This window comes from Hemibagrus wyckioides, linkage group LG07 (genome assembly GCF_019097595.1).
Source record: "Hemibagrus wyckioides isolate EC202008001 linkage group LG07, SWU_Hwy_1.0, whole genome shotgun sequence".
Classification (NCBI taxonomy): domain Eukaryota; kingdom Metazoa; phylum Chordata; class Actinopteri; order Siluriformes; family Bagridae; genus Hemibagrus; species Hemibagrus wyckioides.
Genome location: NC_080716.1, coordinates 24319901 through 24338094, shown reverse-complemented (window position 1 = coordinate 24338094; position 18194 = coordinate 24319901). Strand labels below are relative to the sequence as shown.

The 18194-nt window shown below is 39.4% G+C and overlaps 1 protein-coding gene and 1 long non-coding RNA gene across 3 annotated transcripts in view; both read left to right on the top strand.

The window, feature by feature from the left end:
• Positions 1-2218: 2218 nt before the first annotated feature.
• Positions 2219-4501, top strand: LOC131356534 (uncharacterized). Its single transcript, XR_009205035.1, has 3 exons — positions 2219-2386; positions 4232-4302; positions 4405-4501. It is a non-coding gene; the product is annotated as an uncharacterized LOC131356534 (long non-coding RNA).
• Positions 4502-4796: 295 nt separating this feature from the next.
• Positions 4797-18194, top strand: part of LOC131355786 (phosphofurin acidic cluster sorting protein 1-like) — a 59532-nt gene continuing 46134 nt past the window's right edge. For both annotated transcript variants that reach the window (XM_058394268.1, XM_058394267.1), the window contains exon 1: positions 4797-5155. In XM_058394268.1, coding sequence (XP_058250251.1) covers positions 4998-5155 — 158 coding nt within the window. In that variant the 5' untranslated portion in view covers positions 4797-4997. The remainder of the gene's footprint in view (positions 5156-18194) is intronic.

The following is an 18194-nucleotide window of genomic DNA, read 5'->3' as shown; positions in this document are numbered from 1 at the left end:
TGTTGCCCTACTCTAACGCTTAATCCAATTACAGGGTTTCTTATAGTTACTGTACAAACCACTCACTCACTTTTCAGTAACCGCTTTAACCTGATCAGACTGGATCGTGGTGGATCCGGGAATGCTCTCTGGATGTGAGGATAGTCCTTCATAGAGCAACATGAACGCACATATTCATACACAGGAGGCAGTTTATCTTAGCTAGTCCATCTAGTGGCATGTTTTGTGGAAGATGGGAGGAAAATCGTTCAAGAAGAACATGCACGGAAACTCATGCAAGGTCAGGATCGAACCACAGGCTCTGGCTCAACGTGACACACAAAATGAAACAATATAACTACAAATAATAACAATTTAAAGAGAAAAGTAACTTAATTTGTAATATTTCTTAATAAAATGACTGCAGTTGGACAAGATGTCCTAAAAGTCTCCCTACCTCGTTTATACTTTTTAGCAAGACGTCCTCCGAAATTGTTCACATGCAATTTATAGTGCTTTTTTTTTATCAGACAACAGTAGAATGTATTGAAATGGATAGCAGGAAGCGTTAGAGCACATCACACACCACACTGCTACCAAGCCAAGAAGCCAAAGTAAGGAAAGATGACTCTGTGTGTGAACAAATTAATGACCATCATGTAGAAGAGGTGTTGTAACCGCCAGGTTTGGGGTCCCTGCCTTTGCCCTGTATGTGAGTGTGGAGTTTGCTTGTTCTACTGGTGCTTTAGTGGTTTCCTCTGGGGATTCTGGTTTCCTCTGCCTGTCCAAAGACATGTTGTAGGCATCTTTAAAATTTCCATAGTGTGTAAGTGAGTATGTGTGAATGCCTTGTGATGGGTTGGTATCATATCTAGGATGAATCCTGGCTTTTGATTTTTGTTCCCTGGGATAGACTTCCTAAGCCTTTGGAAATGAATGGGAAAAAATAAGAATTAAAAAAATATGGACAAAAAAGGGAAAATAAATAATCCAAATAATGACCCTGATGTTTATTTCAAACTTTTTAAACATCCAATACATTAATATTACTTTTCTATAAATCAAAACATCTACATGAATACATGAAGCACACTTCAGACCTAATGGGCCAAGCGTCCATGCTGTTACTCAGTCTAGTGCTGTCCCTGATTTCACCCATGACTTACCCGATAAGGATCAGGTTCAGGATGTGAGACAGGTGTACTAGAGCAGAGAGAATGTTTACATGCAGAGTCTCTCTAGGACTGGAGTCTGACGTTTACATCTACATTTATATTTACATTTCTGGCATTTGGGAGACGCTCTTATCCAGAGAGACGTACAAAAGTGCTCCATCAATGAATACATTAACACTGGTTCAGTAGGTTACTGACTTAGTCTACCATCAGCCTTTTTTAACCTACATACAACAAAACAAACAGGGAAAAATAAGAGCTAGTTTAAGAAAGAACATCACTGGCCCCTACAGAGCCCTAACCTACATTTACAAGGGCATTTTCCAGACACACTCATCCAGAGAGATTTATAACTTATCTCATTTTATACAACTGAGCAATTAAGGGCCCAGCAGAGGCAGCTTGGTGGACCTGGGATTTAAACTCACAACCTTCTGATGAATAGTCCAACACCTTAACCTGCTAAGCTACCACATTTACAGTGAGACCCGGCTTGAGAAGTCTGACCACAAGACAAATTTGCACATTGCAAACAAACCACTGTATGTTTATTTTCTTCTTGTCATAACTGAACAGTGCTGTGATTGTTAGCGACTTCATTGTGACGTGTGACTTTGCCTGTTGACCTTCCTAATCTTGTGTGTGTGTGTGTGTGTGTGTGTGAGAGAGAGAGAGAGAGAGAGAGAGAGACCCATCATACTGAGTCTCTGAGTTCATACTGAGTACAGAAACTGAGTCTCTGTAATTTTCTGATCCTAATTTAACTCTAATCTGATGATCTGTCAGGGCAGTGGAATGAGACATCCGACTCCAGCTGGATGACTGAACACAAATCTCATATTTATTCGACTTTATGGCTCGCCCTCTTGTCTTGTTGATCAAAGCCAGCATGGGTCTCTGATCCCGATGACTGCTATCAGCGCTTTGTTATTTTTCTGAAATGCTGGCCCGCCAACATCATCAAGGACGCTTGGACTGACATTAAAAGTCAATGATCTGCCAGCTTACTGATTATCTTGAACAGAGAAATCTGAGCTAGCAGGATGTGCAGTGGTGGCCAGAGTGTAGCTCATTAGAAATCATGAGAGTTTAATCTTCAAGGGAAAGTGATGATGACTATTCATTCGGATCTCCAGAGTGTCCAGGTGCAGCTGTTGGGGTCAGCAAACAGCAAAGGCCTGAAGTTATTGAGCAGATCTGAAATGTAGGAGGAACCATGGGACATTTTTTAGGTAGGTTCGGAGCAGTGCTTAACCGAAACTTAGCTTAAATGAATACTCCAGCGTTTTTCACACCATCTGCAGGGTGTTCAAATACTAGTCAGCATTTGCCTGTGTAACAAAAAGACGCTATAATGGAAGTCCATGGGCAAATATTAAAGTCTGTATTTTTTAGTAATTATAAATCTACCTGCACAGTCGGACTATTGGCACAGCACTTTAACTTTGAACATTCTGTTTATTCCATTCTTATATTCTGCTTAATTCCATTCCTATTCTATTCTATTGTTGTTTATTTTTATTCTTTTTTTTTTAAATATTTTTTATTTAAATTTTATTTCCTATAATTTTTATTCTAGTTTTACATTTTTATTTAAATTTAATTTCCTGTCATTTATATTCTAGTCTTACATTTTTATTTAAATTTTATTTCCTATAATTTATATTCTAGTTTTACATTTTTATTTCCATTATAGGACAGTCGTAAAAAACATTACAGTACGTGGCATACTGTGTATGACTGTGAATGTGACAAATAAAAATTGAATTTGAAAGTAGAAACGTTTCTACTTTCTTCCTGTTATTCTTTACTAAATTAACTAGAAAACGTTTATTTAAACTTCTGCCTACATCTGAGCTAAACCAGAATAAGACTGATGATCTCCTCATCATGGCACCTGTTAGTGGGTGGGATATATTAGACAGCAAGTGAACATTTTATCCTCAAAGTTGATGTGTTAGAAGCAGGAAAAATGGACAAGAGTAAGGATTTGAGCGAGTTTGATGAAGGGCCAAATTGTGATGGCTAGACCACTGGATCAGAGCATCTCCTAAACTGCAGCTCTTGTGGGGTGTTCCCGGTCTGCAGTGGTCAGTATCTATCAGAAGGAAGGAACAGTGGTGAACTGGTGACAGGGTCATGGGCGACCAAGGCTCATTGATGGACGTGGGGAGTGAAGGCTGGCCCGTGTGATCCGATCCAACAGACGAGATACTGTTGCTCAAATTGCTGAAGAAGTTAATGCTGGTTCTGATAGAAAGGGGTCAGAATACACAGTGCAGGACAGGTCAGGGCTGTTTTGGCAGGAAAAGGGGGACCAACACAATATTAGGCAGGTGGTCATAATGTTATGCCTGATTGGTCTACTCAAAACATTCCTTATGTACCTTCGAAAGAAAATAAAACTAAAAAGAGATTACTAGTGTGAGATAGGGGCGTGGCTTCTATAGGGCATCAGTCAAAATTTCACAACATGTGCACAAATGTCAATCATTCCCTGTTAATGTCAGTTGGTTCATCTGCCGTTTTTATGCGGGGAAGCTTTGTATGGTTTATCTGTTTATAGTTACTTTTAACATCATGGAACATCTGAAAGTGAGTATTTATGTTATAGCAGCTATAAACAACGTGCAACAGAAATCAGCAGAAAAGTTAAAAAAAATGATGAGCCAGGAGACTGATGATGAGGAAATATCAAAATAGTCCTGATTATAACCTTTAAATTAACATGTTTAATTCATCAGGTTTATTATTTATGTGAAGCGTTCACCCAAACACATGCCCGGAGGTGGATGATATGCTTAATTATCCCTGGCTGTGAATAACAGTGTGAATGTGTATGTGTGTGTGTGTGTGTGTGTGTGTGTGTGTGGCTTTCCCAGAATAGGTGATGAGGAGGACCTTGACCAGGATAAACCAGTTACTGAAAATAAATGAAAGTAATTTGCCTTGCAGCCAGAAATATTGTCTTTTTTTCCCCCCTCAATCAACACCGTTCTAGCCAATCAGATTCGAGAACTCTGTAGTGTAACTTCATCTATGAATACTAAGCAGCATTTTCTGTCTTTCCTTTCCAGACAATTTGATTGAACTGCCTCGGTGTGTCACAGAGGAAGGAGGCAGAATGCTCCTCAGATATCTGACTGAGGTAAATATGGAGACAGGAAATGAGGTTGCGTCACTCTCATGAGCTCCATGATTCATAAACAATGACAATAAACAGGTTTTCTTTTTCTTTTCTTTTTTTCAGGAAGAGCACAGAGGGAATTTTTTCTAAGAACTGCTTTACTAGCATTACAAAGTTTTAGCATTTTATTATAACATTGTAAGTCTATGAAATCTTCAACAAAAAAAAATTTAGAAAGAAATTTATCATAAAATTAAAGACTGTGATCTAGTATTGTTTTCTTTACTGGAATCCTTTTTTCTACATACAAAATCAGACATCACACACACACACACACACACACACACACACACACACACACACACACACACACACACACACCTCTATCTCTCTCTTTCTTTCAGTCTGTTTTTGAAGTGCGCGTGTGCGCTTGCGTGTGCACGAATGGTCGCGTGCGTCTTTAACGGGAGGCGTGTCTCTCTCTCTCTCTCTCTCTCTCTCTCAGAAATTTCCGCTTCCTGCACCCACAAACCCTCTGCACTGTCTCGCGCAAACACTCCCAGCCTAACACACGCATACACACATCCGCTTTAGCTCTATTATCCCGCGGATTGCGGGAGGCTCCGTTCGATCTGCGGGACGTATTTTTGGATCTGAGAACACGCAAACACACAGAGACCCGGTCCAGCTGTCCAGCGGCTCGGCTGTAGAGCAGCATGTCGGAGCGCGGAGGAGGGCTGCCGAGGAGCGGAGGCGCGCCGTGTCCGTCTCCGCAGCCCTCCAAGCCGGTGGCGATCACCTCCAACCGCCCGGTGCACATGAACCTGTATGCCACCTGGGAGGTGGACCGCTCCTCTCCGAGCTGCGTGCCCAGGTAAGGCGGATAAACGGGAGCGGTGTCACCGCCGGATGCACGTCCGTACCGTGCTGGAGGCTTTAGAGCAGGGTGATGGCAGTGCTGCAGTCTTACTTGCTTGCTCGCGCGCGTGCACAAAATATGTGTGTGTGTGGATTCGAGTTGGCGGAAGCTTTGTAACAAAGCATGCGTTTTTTTCCCCGTTACTTCTACAAAACAAAGAGATTCTCACCGAGCCCAGGCTACAGCACAGTAACTGAACTAGAGCTGTGTTTTATTTATTCTAGGCAAAATAAACCACTGAACCTTCCATGCAAATGTAAACACACAGGTAGCGTTACAGCTGACAGGAAAAGCGCCTGGTAATGTTACTCACTCAGCTACAATGTACAACACAATAAGGGTGAATTCAACACCATAGGGGGGCATTTAACACGGTGTGTGTTTGTTCAGCACACACACCTACACACACACTGTCATATCCAGGGTATTAGTTTGTTTTAAAGCTGTGTTGGCATTTAATACGGTTATGGTCGTTTGTTTATCTTCTGGTTAGCAGGTTAACGTTAGCTAGCATGCCTCGTGTGTGTGTGTGGGAGAGAGTGTGTGTTTGTGTGTGTGTGTGTGTGTGTGTGTGTGGGAGAGAGTGTGTGTGTGTGTGTGTGTGTGTGTGTGTGGGAGAGTTTTGTGTCTTTTGGGGACCTGATGTCTTCAAGGACAGGAATAGCAAAGTTTTGACATTGGTAAACAAAACAATGCAGCTTTTATTTCACATATACAGCTAGCCAGTTATACTTTGTCTAAATATTACTTACATTATAGAGAAAATGGATCGTCTGTGTATTAGGAATATATATATATATATATGTATATGTAATATTATATGTTAAAGAACAATATAATCTAATATTCATAGACAATATTTACTGTTTTATAGCCGATATGATAATGTCTAAAAACATTTAATGTCTCCAGTGGAGTCTGGTGCATATATATTTTCAACTTATTATTATTATTATTATTATTATTATTATTATTATTATTATTATTTTTAGAATGTTAGTAATCCTTGCGAATAACAAATAGTCTATAGGGCTAAAGACGTCTCTGTTAAATCCGAATAATGCTCTCACCTGATTTGAGGATGAGTTACATTTTATCCCTCCATCCATCCCTCTGTTTTCTGTAGTGCTTCTCCTACACAGGGAACCTGGAGTCTGTCCCAAAGAATTCAGGGACACACTGGATAGGATACCAACCCATTGCAGGGAACAATCACAGAAACACTCGCACGCTATGAACTATTTAGAGATGCCAGTCAGACTACAGCATAGCTTTGGACTGGGGGAGGAAACTGGAGTAATCAGAGGAAACCCCTGAAAAACAGAGAGATCATGCAAACTACATACACACACACATACACACACACACACACACACAGAGCAAGTCAAACCCCAGACCTCACACATACAAGGCAAAAGTGGACACTGTGATTGAAATAGGCAAGATTTCTGGTTTTGGTCCTGGAGGTTAAGGTTTAGTTTGAGGCATAGCATTAATAAGCTGGTCCATGGTGCCTAAGGATAGTCAGACAAACCTGGATGTGTCAGGACTACAGATTAAGAAACATAATAATCATTTCTGCTGGGGATAATGTTGTGTAATTTGGTACTGGGTTATTATCGGGCTGTGGGGAGTTTGAGAGATGCACTAGACTGCATTAATTGTCTCTCGTTTTAATCCCGCTACGGTTTCAGTGATAGCCCTGAATAATTGATTGGTTGTTTTGTTTTCAGACCCTGGACTCAGCCGAGCCTCTTAAATAGAGCTTAATACTGCTTAATAAGAGATGCACTACACTGTGTGTGTGTGTGTGTGTGTGTGTGTGTGTGTGGAGACACGGACATGAAGTAAATCAAAGTAGTGATGCAACAGAATACCATAATGAGAAAATCGTAAATTGTTACACCACAGTGCTGCTGAATTCTCCAATCTGATTGGTCAGAAGGTGATGATTCATTTTATTCTATAGCACTAGCTCTGACGCGTGTCCTAATGCGTTAGCCTCTCTATAGGATCGACTTACCCAGGGCCTCATGTGGCAGACGCTCCATGTAACCGAAGGCTAATGGATTTATAAAAGCATGTTGATGTTTTAGCAAAAGAAAAACGAAGAATCGTCCATGTGGTTGTTTTCTGTAGGGAGATGTATATTTAGCATAACATGATCGAACAGACAGCTTTCTGACACGGGACAAGTCTGAGGATGTTCCACAACATTATAAGTAACTGTACATGGATAAAGAAGTTGGACATTTTATTAAATACTAAATTAATATTGTGTGAGGGTTGCCAGCTAGATATTTATCCACCGCAAACATATTTTATTTCTTGATGATCGTTAGAATGGTGTATAATCTCCTGTGGACACTCCTGAAACCCCACAATGCACTGCAGAGGGTTAGTGTTCAAACCTTGTGGCTTAAAATATTCATTCCCAAGTACAGCTATGTCTGTGTTACTCTGGACAGATCTGGACACTGCCTTTTTGTTTTGTTTTTAAAGCTTTCTGCTTCTAAACATTTTGCAAGATTTGAACTGTGTCTTTTCCATTTTTCGTGTTACTTATTTATTTATTTATTTATTTATTTATATTTGTCGCCATGATTTCGTGCAGCAACGTCAAGGAGGTTTTAAAGTAGGCGGAGTTGTTGCCACGGGTAACCCGAGACCGTAAAGTCGCAAAGACGGGTGAAAATGTAGACGAGTCACAACAAATACACCTGCGGTACAATCATCATCCACCATCTTGTTTGTTTTGAGTTGAACTGGTCACATGACTGTGCCCCGTGAATGAATAAAAAAAGTCTCTGTCTTGATGTTTTCAAAAAGCTGAAGGACAAAAATGTGTCCTGTGTGGACGAAAGACTGAAACATAGGTTTGATTAAAAAAATATATATATATATATACTCAGGATTAATGTGGACACAGCCAACCACAGTGGGAACTGTTCAGTAGTGCGGATGTATTGGGTAATTGTTTTGAGAAACAAGCTTTCAGGACACCACACACACACACTCACACTCACACACACACACACACCACACACACCAGTGTACTTCAGCTTCTCCAAACAGCTCATAATCAGCTCTATTGTTTCATGTTCAGTTCATCTTTCTCTTCCTTTCCTTTGGGTTCCTCACATTAACAACAATCACCCAGGGTGAAAACGTCAGTGATGTCTCATCACACACACACACACACACACACACACACACACAAATGTAACACTATTTATCCAGACACTATTTGTAAATGACTGACAGAAATGATCTCCAGCTTGATTTGAGCCGGTGTAAGTTTCCCCATGGCGCTCTCTCTCTCTCTCTCTCTCTCTCTCTCTCTCCTCGCTGCCTCTGCTGCCCCTCTACACAGTAACCTGTTCATAATGTTCCACATGTTGAGGTTTAATCTGCTGTGTAAAATATCCATCACACTTCCTAAGCGATCAGGTTCAGCAACTTCATGCGAATGTCGAGTTTAACATGGAAAAGTGAAGCGCTTTAAAAAAATTGCCGGACGCTAATGACCTCCATTAATCTGCTGGAACGATGTGCTGGTATTCTAGTTATATAGTTTTATATGTGATTTTGATTAAAACCCAAAACAGCATTTAGACTGGATATTGGATATTGATGATCAATTAACAACACAACAGTTCTTCTCCTGTAGTCATTGAATTGTTGATATTTTATTTATTTGTATATAATATTTATTTATTTAATTAATTAATTTTTTTTTAAAGCTGACTCTAGGGCTGCGTCTCAGTCAGCTCCCTGGTTCAGTAGTCAGGGTGACGATCAGAGTGTCGGCCATTTTAAAGGTTCTCTGTCTCTCTCTCTCCCCTCTCTCTTTCTCTCCCTCTGTCTGTTGGTCGCTCCCCCCCCCCATCTGTCTGTCTCTCTCTCTCTGTCTGTCTGTCTCTCTCTCTGTCTGTCTGTCTGTTTCCCCTCCCCCATCTGTCTGTCTCTCTCTCTGTCTCTCTCTGTCTGTCTGTCTGTCTCTCTCTCTGTCTGTCTCTCTGTCTCTCCCTCTGTCTGTCTGTCTGTTTCCCCCCCCATCTGTCTGTCTCTCTCTCTGTCTCTCTCTGTCTGTCTGTTTCTCTCTCTCTCTCTCTTGCTCGCTCTCTCTCTCTCTCTCTCTCTCTCTCTCTCTCTCTCTCTCTTCCTCTCCCTCTGTCTGTCTGTCTGTCTGTCTCTCTCTGCCAGATCCTTCCAGTGGAACCCTTTAAAAAAATCCCACAATGCACCACAAACACAGTCAGTGTCGAAGCTCACTTTGTTCTCTTACTGTAAATGGCGTCATGTCTTTCAGATTAAAAAATTGGACGAAAACAAACTCAAAGTTGCTAATCATTTCCGTGGCTCTCAAATGATTACTGATATGAACCGCAGAGATTATTTACTTAATTCGCCGTTCTGTATACGGTTTTTATATTCTATATACAGACTTTTAAAGTGATTAACGATTTGGAATGAAAATCCACTCGCTTGCATACGATGTGGCTTAAAGCGCCATGACAGAAACGTGTGTGTGATTAAGCAAACCCATTTCTTGGAGATGTAAAACTTGATTATTTGATTATGATATTGATATGTTTGGGTTTTTAGAGTGAATGATGAGGTAATTAAGTCCCCAATGTCCCAGTTTGGATTGAGTCAGGGTCTTTACCAGTGCCTGAAACCCGTCTATGAGTCACAAGCTAGTGAGCTCTTACATCCTTAAACATGTTATTCATGAAAGCTCTCTCTCTCTCTCTCTCTCTCCAGAGTGTGTGTTAAGTTTTAAACGATGCACTCCCAGTTCTTCTTCTCAGTGTGTGACTGAAAGAGCATGACCCCCCCACACACAACAGCGGCCAAACCCCATCACCAGGTTTCTGTTACCATCACACACCCGTAGCTGTGAGCTGCTTTTGTTCGAGTTCTCCTCTGTTATCGGGCGTGTCTGTGATTCAGCATGTGTGGACTCTCGGAGCTTTAAACGCTTTCTGTATGGCTTGGAAGGAGTGTAGCAGGTGCACTTACTGAATACTGAACTCTAACACTAATTATTATTATTATTATTATTATTATTATTATAAATCAGTTCAAATCAACAACTAATCAAGCGATCTCCATGCTGTTCGGATGAGTTCGGTTTTTCATGATCTGTGTCAAGACGCATCATTATGATGTCATCACAACACACACATTCAGCCAGAGCCAGACAAATAAATAGCAACAAAATAAATTGTGTTAAAATTGCTGAGAAAAGCACCCAGGGGTCTGTTTGGTTTTTAATGAAAAGCAGGTGTGAGCAGACAGACAGACAACAGACAGACAGACAGAACGGCTCTCTCAGCAGCCGCATTCACATCTAATACTGTTATGTAGAACTCGTGCTCATATTCATTTTCTTTTTTCTTTTCTTTTCTTTTTTTTTACATGCTTATTATTTTTTAATTTGTGCCACTCTTAGTATTAATTCCAGAAATATTATGTATTTATATTGCTGTTTTATTTTTTATTACATTTGGTTCTTTATAATAAAAATAAATAAATAATAATAATAGTCAAAAGAAGAAAAACAAGAACAAAAATTATTATTGTTTATTTATTTATTTATTTATTTATTTATTAATTAATTTATTTATTTTGTTGGTTGGTTGGTTTTAAATAAATAGAAGGAATAATAAAAAATACTATTTTATACTTTATATTTTATGTGTATATATATATACATATATATATATGTTGTTGTTATAATTATTATTATTATTATTACATTATTATTAATTATTATTGTTACATTGTTATTTTCTACTTCCTGCCATGGCTACTACTTCATTGTTATTCCTGGCATTACATTTAGTTTATTTCTATTATTATTATTATTATGTCTCATGATGAAAAACAAAGAAATGAAATAGTAAATCATACAGTAATGTTCAGCACACGCTCTCAGAGCGCGTCGTTATTGCTGGAAAACATCGTTGCGAGCGTCGCACTGCGAATTTAATCGCATCCGTATAGGGCTGATGTTAAAAGGCAATTATGGAGCTATAGTTTGATTCATCAGAGGCCTGTTTGTGAGCTATAAAAACATAATTAGTGCGATTGTTGAAAACACAAGTTGTGTGATTCGCATCATTTCCCCAGTGGAACTGCTGCTTTTTAATGCTGTCTGCCTTCGATCAATAAGTCAGAGGCGGAGCCTTGAGCTCATCCTTCTCACTGGTGTGTGTGTGTGTGTGTGTGTGTGTGTGTGTTATCAGTGAATACTGATGAGGAGAGGAGAGACCCACATCAGGTCTCATACCCTGACTACTGATTTTTTTCGGTATTTGCATCTGTCCTGAAGATAAAGATCTTCAGGACAGATGTGAGGCTTTGTGTGTGTGTGTGTGTGTCTTGAGTCATGCTCTATTTCCCCAGTGTTTGATTGCGACAGACAGATAGTAGAGAGAGAGCATGGGAAAGAGCTGGATGTTAGATGGGGTGAATAGATGAGGCTGAGAGGGAGAAGGAGGAGAAGGAGGACAGGAAGACGAGGAGAAATGAAGGAGAAACAGAAACAGTGGCCACAAGGGGATAAGGCTAGTGCCGTTCCCGCTGCTGCTTTTCTTCTGGTGGTTTTGCAACACAGATGCACATTAAATGCTGCTCGAGATCAGAGCAAGCTGTGGCACAGGAAGTGCAGGAGAGCCGTGCCACGCTGAGCGAGACGTAACGTTATTCAGACACGCAGCAGGAACGACGCGAGGAAGAGGGAAAGGTCGAGCGGCCCCGTCGCTATAAATGAGGTAATTGCTATCGCTGAAAAAAGAAACCCATCAGGTCGATATCCACATCCTAGAAGCTCAGGTTTCCAAACCGAGGCCCGGTTCGTTCGGCTGTAGTGCCATGTAAGTTTGAGGACATCTAAGACATCGTGAAATCGAGTTAGAGCTCCACCACAAAACCGTGTGGTTCTCCAGACCTGGAGCTGATATCAGCGAGCACAATGAGCTCCTCAGTCTGCACGGAGCTGATTCACTGCACGTCTCCCAGCTCTACCTGTGACATGCTTAGCATTCTTCAGCTCCTTTCACTCCTTTTGAAGAAAGGACAGGGAATTCCGTTCCATTTTTCTTTTACGATAAATATACACCTTTCCACTTTCATTTTCTCACTGTGTTCTTCGGTTCTTTCCTTCTTCCTCAGCCTCGCTCATTGCCCTTGAATTATTTTATTTATTTTTCTTCCCCCAGAATTCCACCTGTCATGCAGCCGGAACAGAAACTGTTCAGTGAGAAATGTCAGGCTGCTCAAAATTGTACCTCTGTGGTTATTTTTAACCGGTGTGGCGGTTCACCTGGAGGTTTATTTAGAATCGGGGTGTGACGTCATGGCCCTCAGTGAGCAACATGAACGTATCTGGATTCAGATTTAAACCCAACATGGGTGAGGCTTTAACTGAGGGTGTGGGCTTGTTTTTCTTGTAAACTGTAACTGTTGTTGAATCTGCCTGTGTGAAAGATCCTGACAAATTTATTCGGTTCTTTTTGCCAGACCTAAAACACTAGCAGTGTAATATAAAGCTCCGCAGCCCTGACCAGGCAGTTACTAAGGATGCAGTTACTAGGATTTAATGCTCTGTACTGACTTCTTGCTAGACAGCCAGCATGTCCTTATCTGTGGGTGTGAAAAAGCACACTATTCCCCTCACACACACACACACACACACACACACTCACGCACACCAGATGAACAAAAGAAATCGCCCAGGTTACTTTTTCCCCCTGTACAGAACATCATGTTGCTTTCCTCCTCATCCACAGGAAGACTTTTTCCCACAATGCTGTTTCTCTGTGGGATTCTGTAGGTGTGTGTGTGTGTCTGCTTCATTGGAGTATTTGATGCTCCTAATCCATTTTTTTTCATTTATTTACTTAAATAAGATTGAAAAATATTTGCATTTCTTCCCATTCTAACAAACACCTATAAAACGATTTACCTGTTTAAACACCGCTGCACACAAGGCACTGCAAAATCTTATGACTCTGAAGCCACAGTTTAGCTGTAAAATAGACCAAAAAACTGCTCAAATGTGCCTTCAGGACAGGACCGAAAAGCTGAGAGCTGGAGTTCCAGCAGTGAAGTGTTGGTATAGTCCAGGAAAAGAGTTCAGATCTGTAGAGAAATGAGAATATTAAGTAAAATCTTATAAATAATGATGAGTATAATGGGTTATAATCTCATGCGCAGGTTACAGCTAGCATCTTCATGAAGTCGACTTGATTAGCTGAATAGAAATAAAAAATATATAAGAAATGTTACTCAATTTGCAGGTAATACCTTCGAAACATGTCTTTTAAAAATATATATTTATTTTTTAATATATTTATTATTTCTAGAGCTGCTCAGTAATTCGAACAGTCTCAGAAGAAAACATTTTCCTGTGAGAAATAAAAAAATAAATAAATAAAAAAAAAAAATAAATAAAATAAAAAGTGATATAATAAAATAAATAAGTGAATTAAAAGTAAGCAAATTAGCCAGCAAAAAAAATCAACCAAGCTCAATGTTCATTATTCTGAACCACATCATACTGGAAATCTGCCCCATTGTTGCCCCACTGGTGCAGCAATTTCCCTTGAGATATTTATTTATTTTCCTTTCAATATCATATCATATACCTTCAACATTTGCATAAACAGCCGTGTGGAAACCCCACTACTGAGTCACAGAGACTGTAATTGTAGAGATGGATATCATAGCTGCGAGTGTCTGTGGGTTGGGTTTTTTTTTGGGGGGTGGCAGTTTGTGGTGATGACGGAGTGACTCCTTCCTGCAAAAAAAACAGGCACTTGAATTGTTCCACTGAACTCCACTCCACTTTCCAAACCTGATATATAAAGTTTCAGGTCTTTAAAATTCTTTCCTGAACTTTTTTATTATTATGTCGTTCTTGATAACTGGCAGCGTTTCTGAAGAGCTGAACTGAAGAGAGTGAGGTTTTAGTGTTTTGGCACGAGAGCGCTCTTCTTCTTCTCTCTGTCTCTCTTCATGCACCTCATTAAAGTTCTGTCTGCTTTATTATTTCACTTTTCCATCCTCGGGCGCTGACTTGGAGTTGAAGACTTTTGCCACGAAAAACACTGAGAGCGGTAAAAGATTTTCGACTGCTTGGGGGACAGATATCCATGCAGACTTTATTTTATAGAAAGTATTCAGACTTGTATCACGAAATTATATATAAAACTAGATTGAATTCAGATGCTCTGATTCTAATCTCAAAGCTTCCTGGTCTCACACTTATCTCTCAATCAGACGTGTCTCTGAGTTTCATCTCAGGGAGTTTTTTTTTATCCCCATATCGCTCGCTTTTATGCATTTTAAGATTTATACCCTGATTCGATCTATTTCCGTCTCGTAAAGCTGCTTCGTGAAGGCGTCTGTTGTACAGTTGAAATGAAACTGTTACTATGGTGACATCATCAGCAAACACAGCAAGCGATACTGGTCAGGATTTACCTGGAATATGAAAGCTGCTCAGACGAAAAATGTCAAAAGGAAGACGGTGAATTGTTCAAATCAGCTAGCCGACATGATTTAAACCGAGTCTGGCGTCTCCGGGACCTGTTTCCTCCCTTTGAGCAAAAAGTAAACCGGATATTTGCTCATGTTGAGTCACTTAGGTAGTTAGGTTTAAACTTGCAGCTTTAATCGGTATTTTTTAAATGATTAATATGGTGTTATTATACACAGTAAGGAACCTCATTGTCTCTTCCGTGTCCAATAACATTCCCCCGTCCCTCATGCTTGACGTGTGTTGTGGAAATTAACGAGGTGCACGCAGGTTACTTTACTTCCTGTACACGAGTACCAGCTACGTTCACGTTCACAGGCGGGGTTCACGGCCACCTCCTACAGGAAGTCTCAGGTTCGGTACTGCACCGTGCTTCCTGCTCCACATGACCGCTTTCACACTACCAATTCTCCACGTGAGTCATGTACTGTTTCAGACTTAAACTGCAGTGTGAAAGCCTCCTTACTTAATCTGATCTTTTTAGTTCATAGAACGCTTCTTTGAAAGCAATATCACGCTCACAGTCATGCGGTTGCGTAAACGCGACACATTGACCTAGACTATGAACAGGAAAATATTACTAATAGCAATTTAATTTTAATATCATTAATCTGATATTTATGCAATGCTGTTCTTATTAGTAATATTACTACGGTGGGACAGGCTTCTAATAGAATCGTAATAATGTGCTTTATCTCCTTTTTTCCTTTCTCTCTTTATGTCCTTCGTATCGCATGAGTCACGTCTCATTGACGTGAAGTCCTGGATTTCACCCAAAGCGGAGCATCCTGCAGTCGATCGATCAGCGTTTGAACACCTTCGCATTTTATTCATGTGCGTGTCATTAGGGATTAATACACAGCCCCCTCATGCTGGTGATGATGTTGCTCTGGCTGCAGTTTGTGAGTCAGCGAGGAAAGCAGGAACGGCACTGCGCTGAGATTATGACTTAACTATGACACGGTGACATTACGGCCTTCAATTCCGTGCCCCGCAGTCATCCGCCGCATCGCCGCAGCTTTGATGAAGAGACATCAGAACGGCGTGAGTCAGAGACGGTCTTTAAGTGGCTGAGGAAGCGACGAGCCTCCTGCATAACGTCACTTCTCTTAAACCTACTTTAGGCATTTCCTGTTAATGTAAATCTTGCTGCAGCTTGTCCTGACCCTGAGCAGTTCAGCGGTGTTGTCTAGCTGTGTGTCTGTATTGCAAAACCCCCTTCAGAAACAACAGAGGAGCAGGAGATTTACAGGAAATCTTATACGTCTGTGTGTCGATTTTTAAATTGAATCTGCCTGAATAGAAACCTGAATAATAAACATCACATTAAATATATATATATATTAAAAAAAAATCAACAAAAAATATAAAAAACCTACATCACAATAAATTAATAATATTTAATTCATAATATATTTATTATATTTATTTTATATAATATTTATTTATATTTTATTAATAATATTTATTAATTAATATTTAATTAATAATATTTTCCCATTGGAGTATTAAATCAATTTAAAGAGAATATGTTTAATACTATTATAAATATTATTATTATTATTATTATTTAAAATATTATATTATTATATTTAATGTGATAAATTGATTTTATATAATTTTTACATTTTTTAAATTTATTTGCTATTTATTTGGACATTTTAGTGGTAGGATTTTTTTTTTTTTTTTTTTTTAAAAGCAAATTATTTAAAATTATGGTTTTTGAGATTTGAGCAAGTCTGAACCTAAATTGAAATATTTTATATTGAAAAAAAAAACACACCAAATTTTATATAAATTTGGCCAAACAGGAAGCATCCACGATCTCCGGATTCTTCAAATGTAGTAAAAGCAGAACTATCCTACATGTAGATCTCCTCCTGAGTGCTTTATTACAGTTTTATAAGCTAAACATATTATATACAGATGAAACATTTGGTCTGAATTTGCTGCAGAGAATAAAAACATCTTCATTAGTCTCTAAATGTTTTTCCCCCCATGATGATGATGTTTTAGTCTTCAGATTTGTATCAGCACGGTATCGTAAGAAAGAGCGCTGGAGTGTTGGTAGGATTGATTCGGGTTTATTATGATTGTAATCAGCAGAGTATATTTTGGAACTGAAGCACATCAAGGTCACACCAAGGTCACAGATGCCTTAAATAGTTTTTCCTTCTACATCTTCCTTCCTGTTTATGTAGGTTCTGAAAGTATTTCAAGCACGCACATTAGTAAGAAGTCAAGCAGTTTGTATTGCCATAATGAACCATTTAGAGCTGCTGCAGTACACCGTGAAGTGAATACAGAACAACACAGAGCTGGACGGCTGGAGAGTAAAGAAATAACCTGTTCACATAAAGTGCATGTGTGTAACCTTCTGCAGACAGTGCAAGAGAGGAGACAGTGCAAGAGAGGAGACAGTGCAAGAGAGGAGACAGTGCAAGAGAGGAGACAGTGCAAACAGACAATACAGTAGAGTAGAGGACTGACAGATATGATAGCCCTGACCAGAGTGTACAGTCTGTTTGGTTGTGATTGAGTGTAAATAAGGAAGCTATTGTTTTAACAGTGATGTGTTTTCTAGCAGCGTTACAAAAGCAGTCTGCAAAACAAGAGGACTAGACGTGTGAGCGGCAGAGCTTTCACTCAGAGTCCTGCTTTTAATTAGAACACAGAGGGGAAATAAACGGGCGAGTCGGTGGGAAAGTCGGTGGGAACTCTGCTCTTTCTGCCTTCGGGTATATAATGGATATAAATGCATGTGATTTAGACAAAGCACTACTGAAGACCTGCTGCTGAAGATGCTTAATACACTAGAGATACTGGACTACAGCAGTGTAGAAGAAGACGTCTTGCATTACAGCAGAGTCAAATACTTTTCTTCTCAAATAATAATCAAACAATAAAATCTATATCACATTAAATATCATTTAAATACAATATTTTTTCCCCCATTGGAGTATTTAATATATTCACTTTAAATTTAAAACAAAAAACTGTATTTTATTAAATTTAATGTGATAATATTATATATTTTTTGTTTAATTTTTAAATTAATTCATTTGATAATAATTTGGACATTTTAGGAGTAGGATTTGATTTTAAGAGCATGTTATTTAAACAGGTTATGCAGTCATAAAGCAGAAAGGGTTAAGGGCCTTGCTCAAGGGCCCAACATTGGTGATGCTGGGACCTTCTGATCACAGAAGCTTATTTAATTAATTATTTATTAGCTAAATTCCAGCATTTGTTCGAAACCATAATCATTTTTTAAATATTTGCTTTAAAACCTTTTGTCGTCATCATGGTTGTCGTCCTGAATCAACAATTTACTAATGTAGAAACTCCACAAACTTCCCTTCATTAGCTTTGAAGGTGACATGAGTAGATTTTAATTATAATTCCTCATTTACAGTTTGGGTTTCAGTTCCACAATTCCCTGGG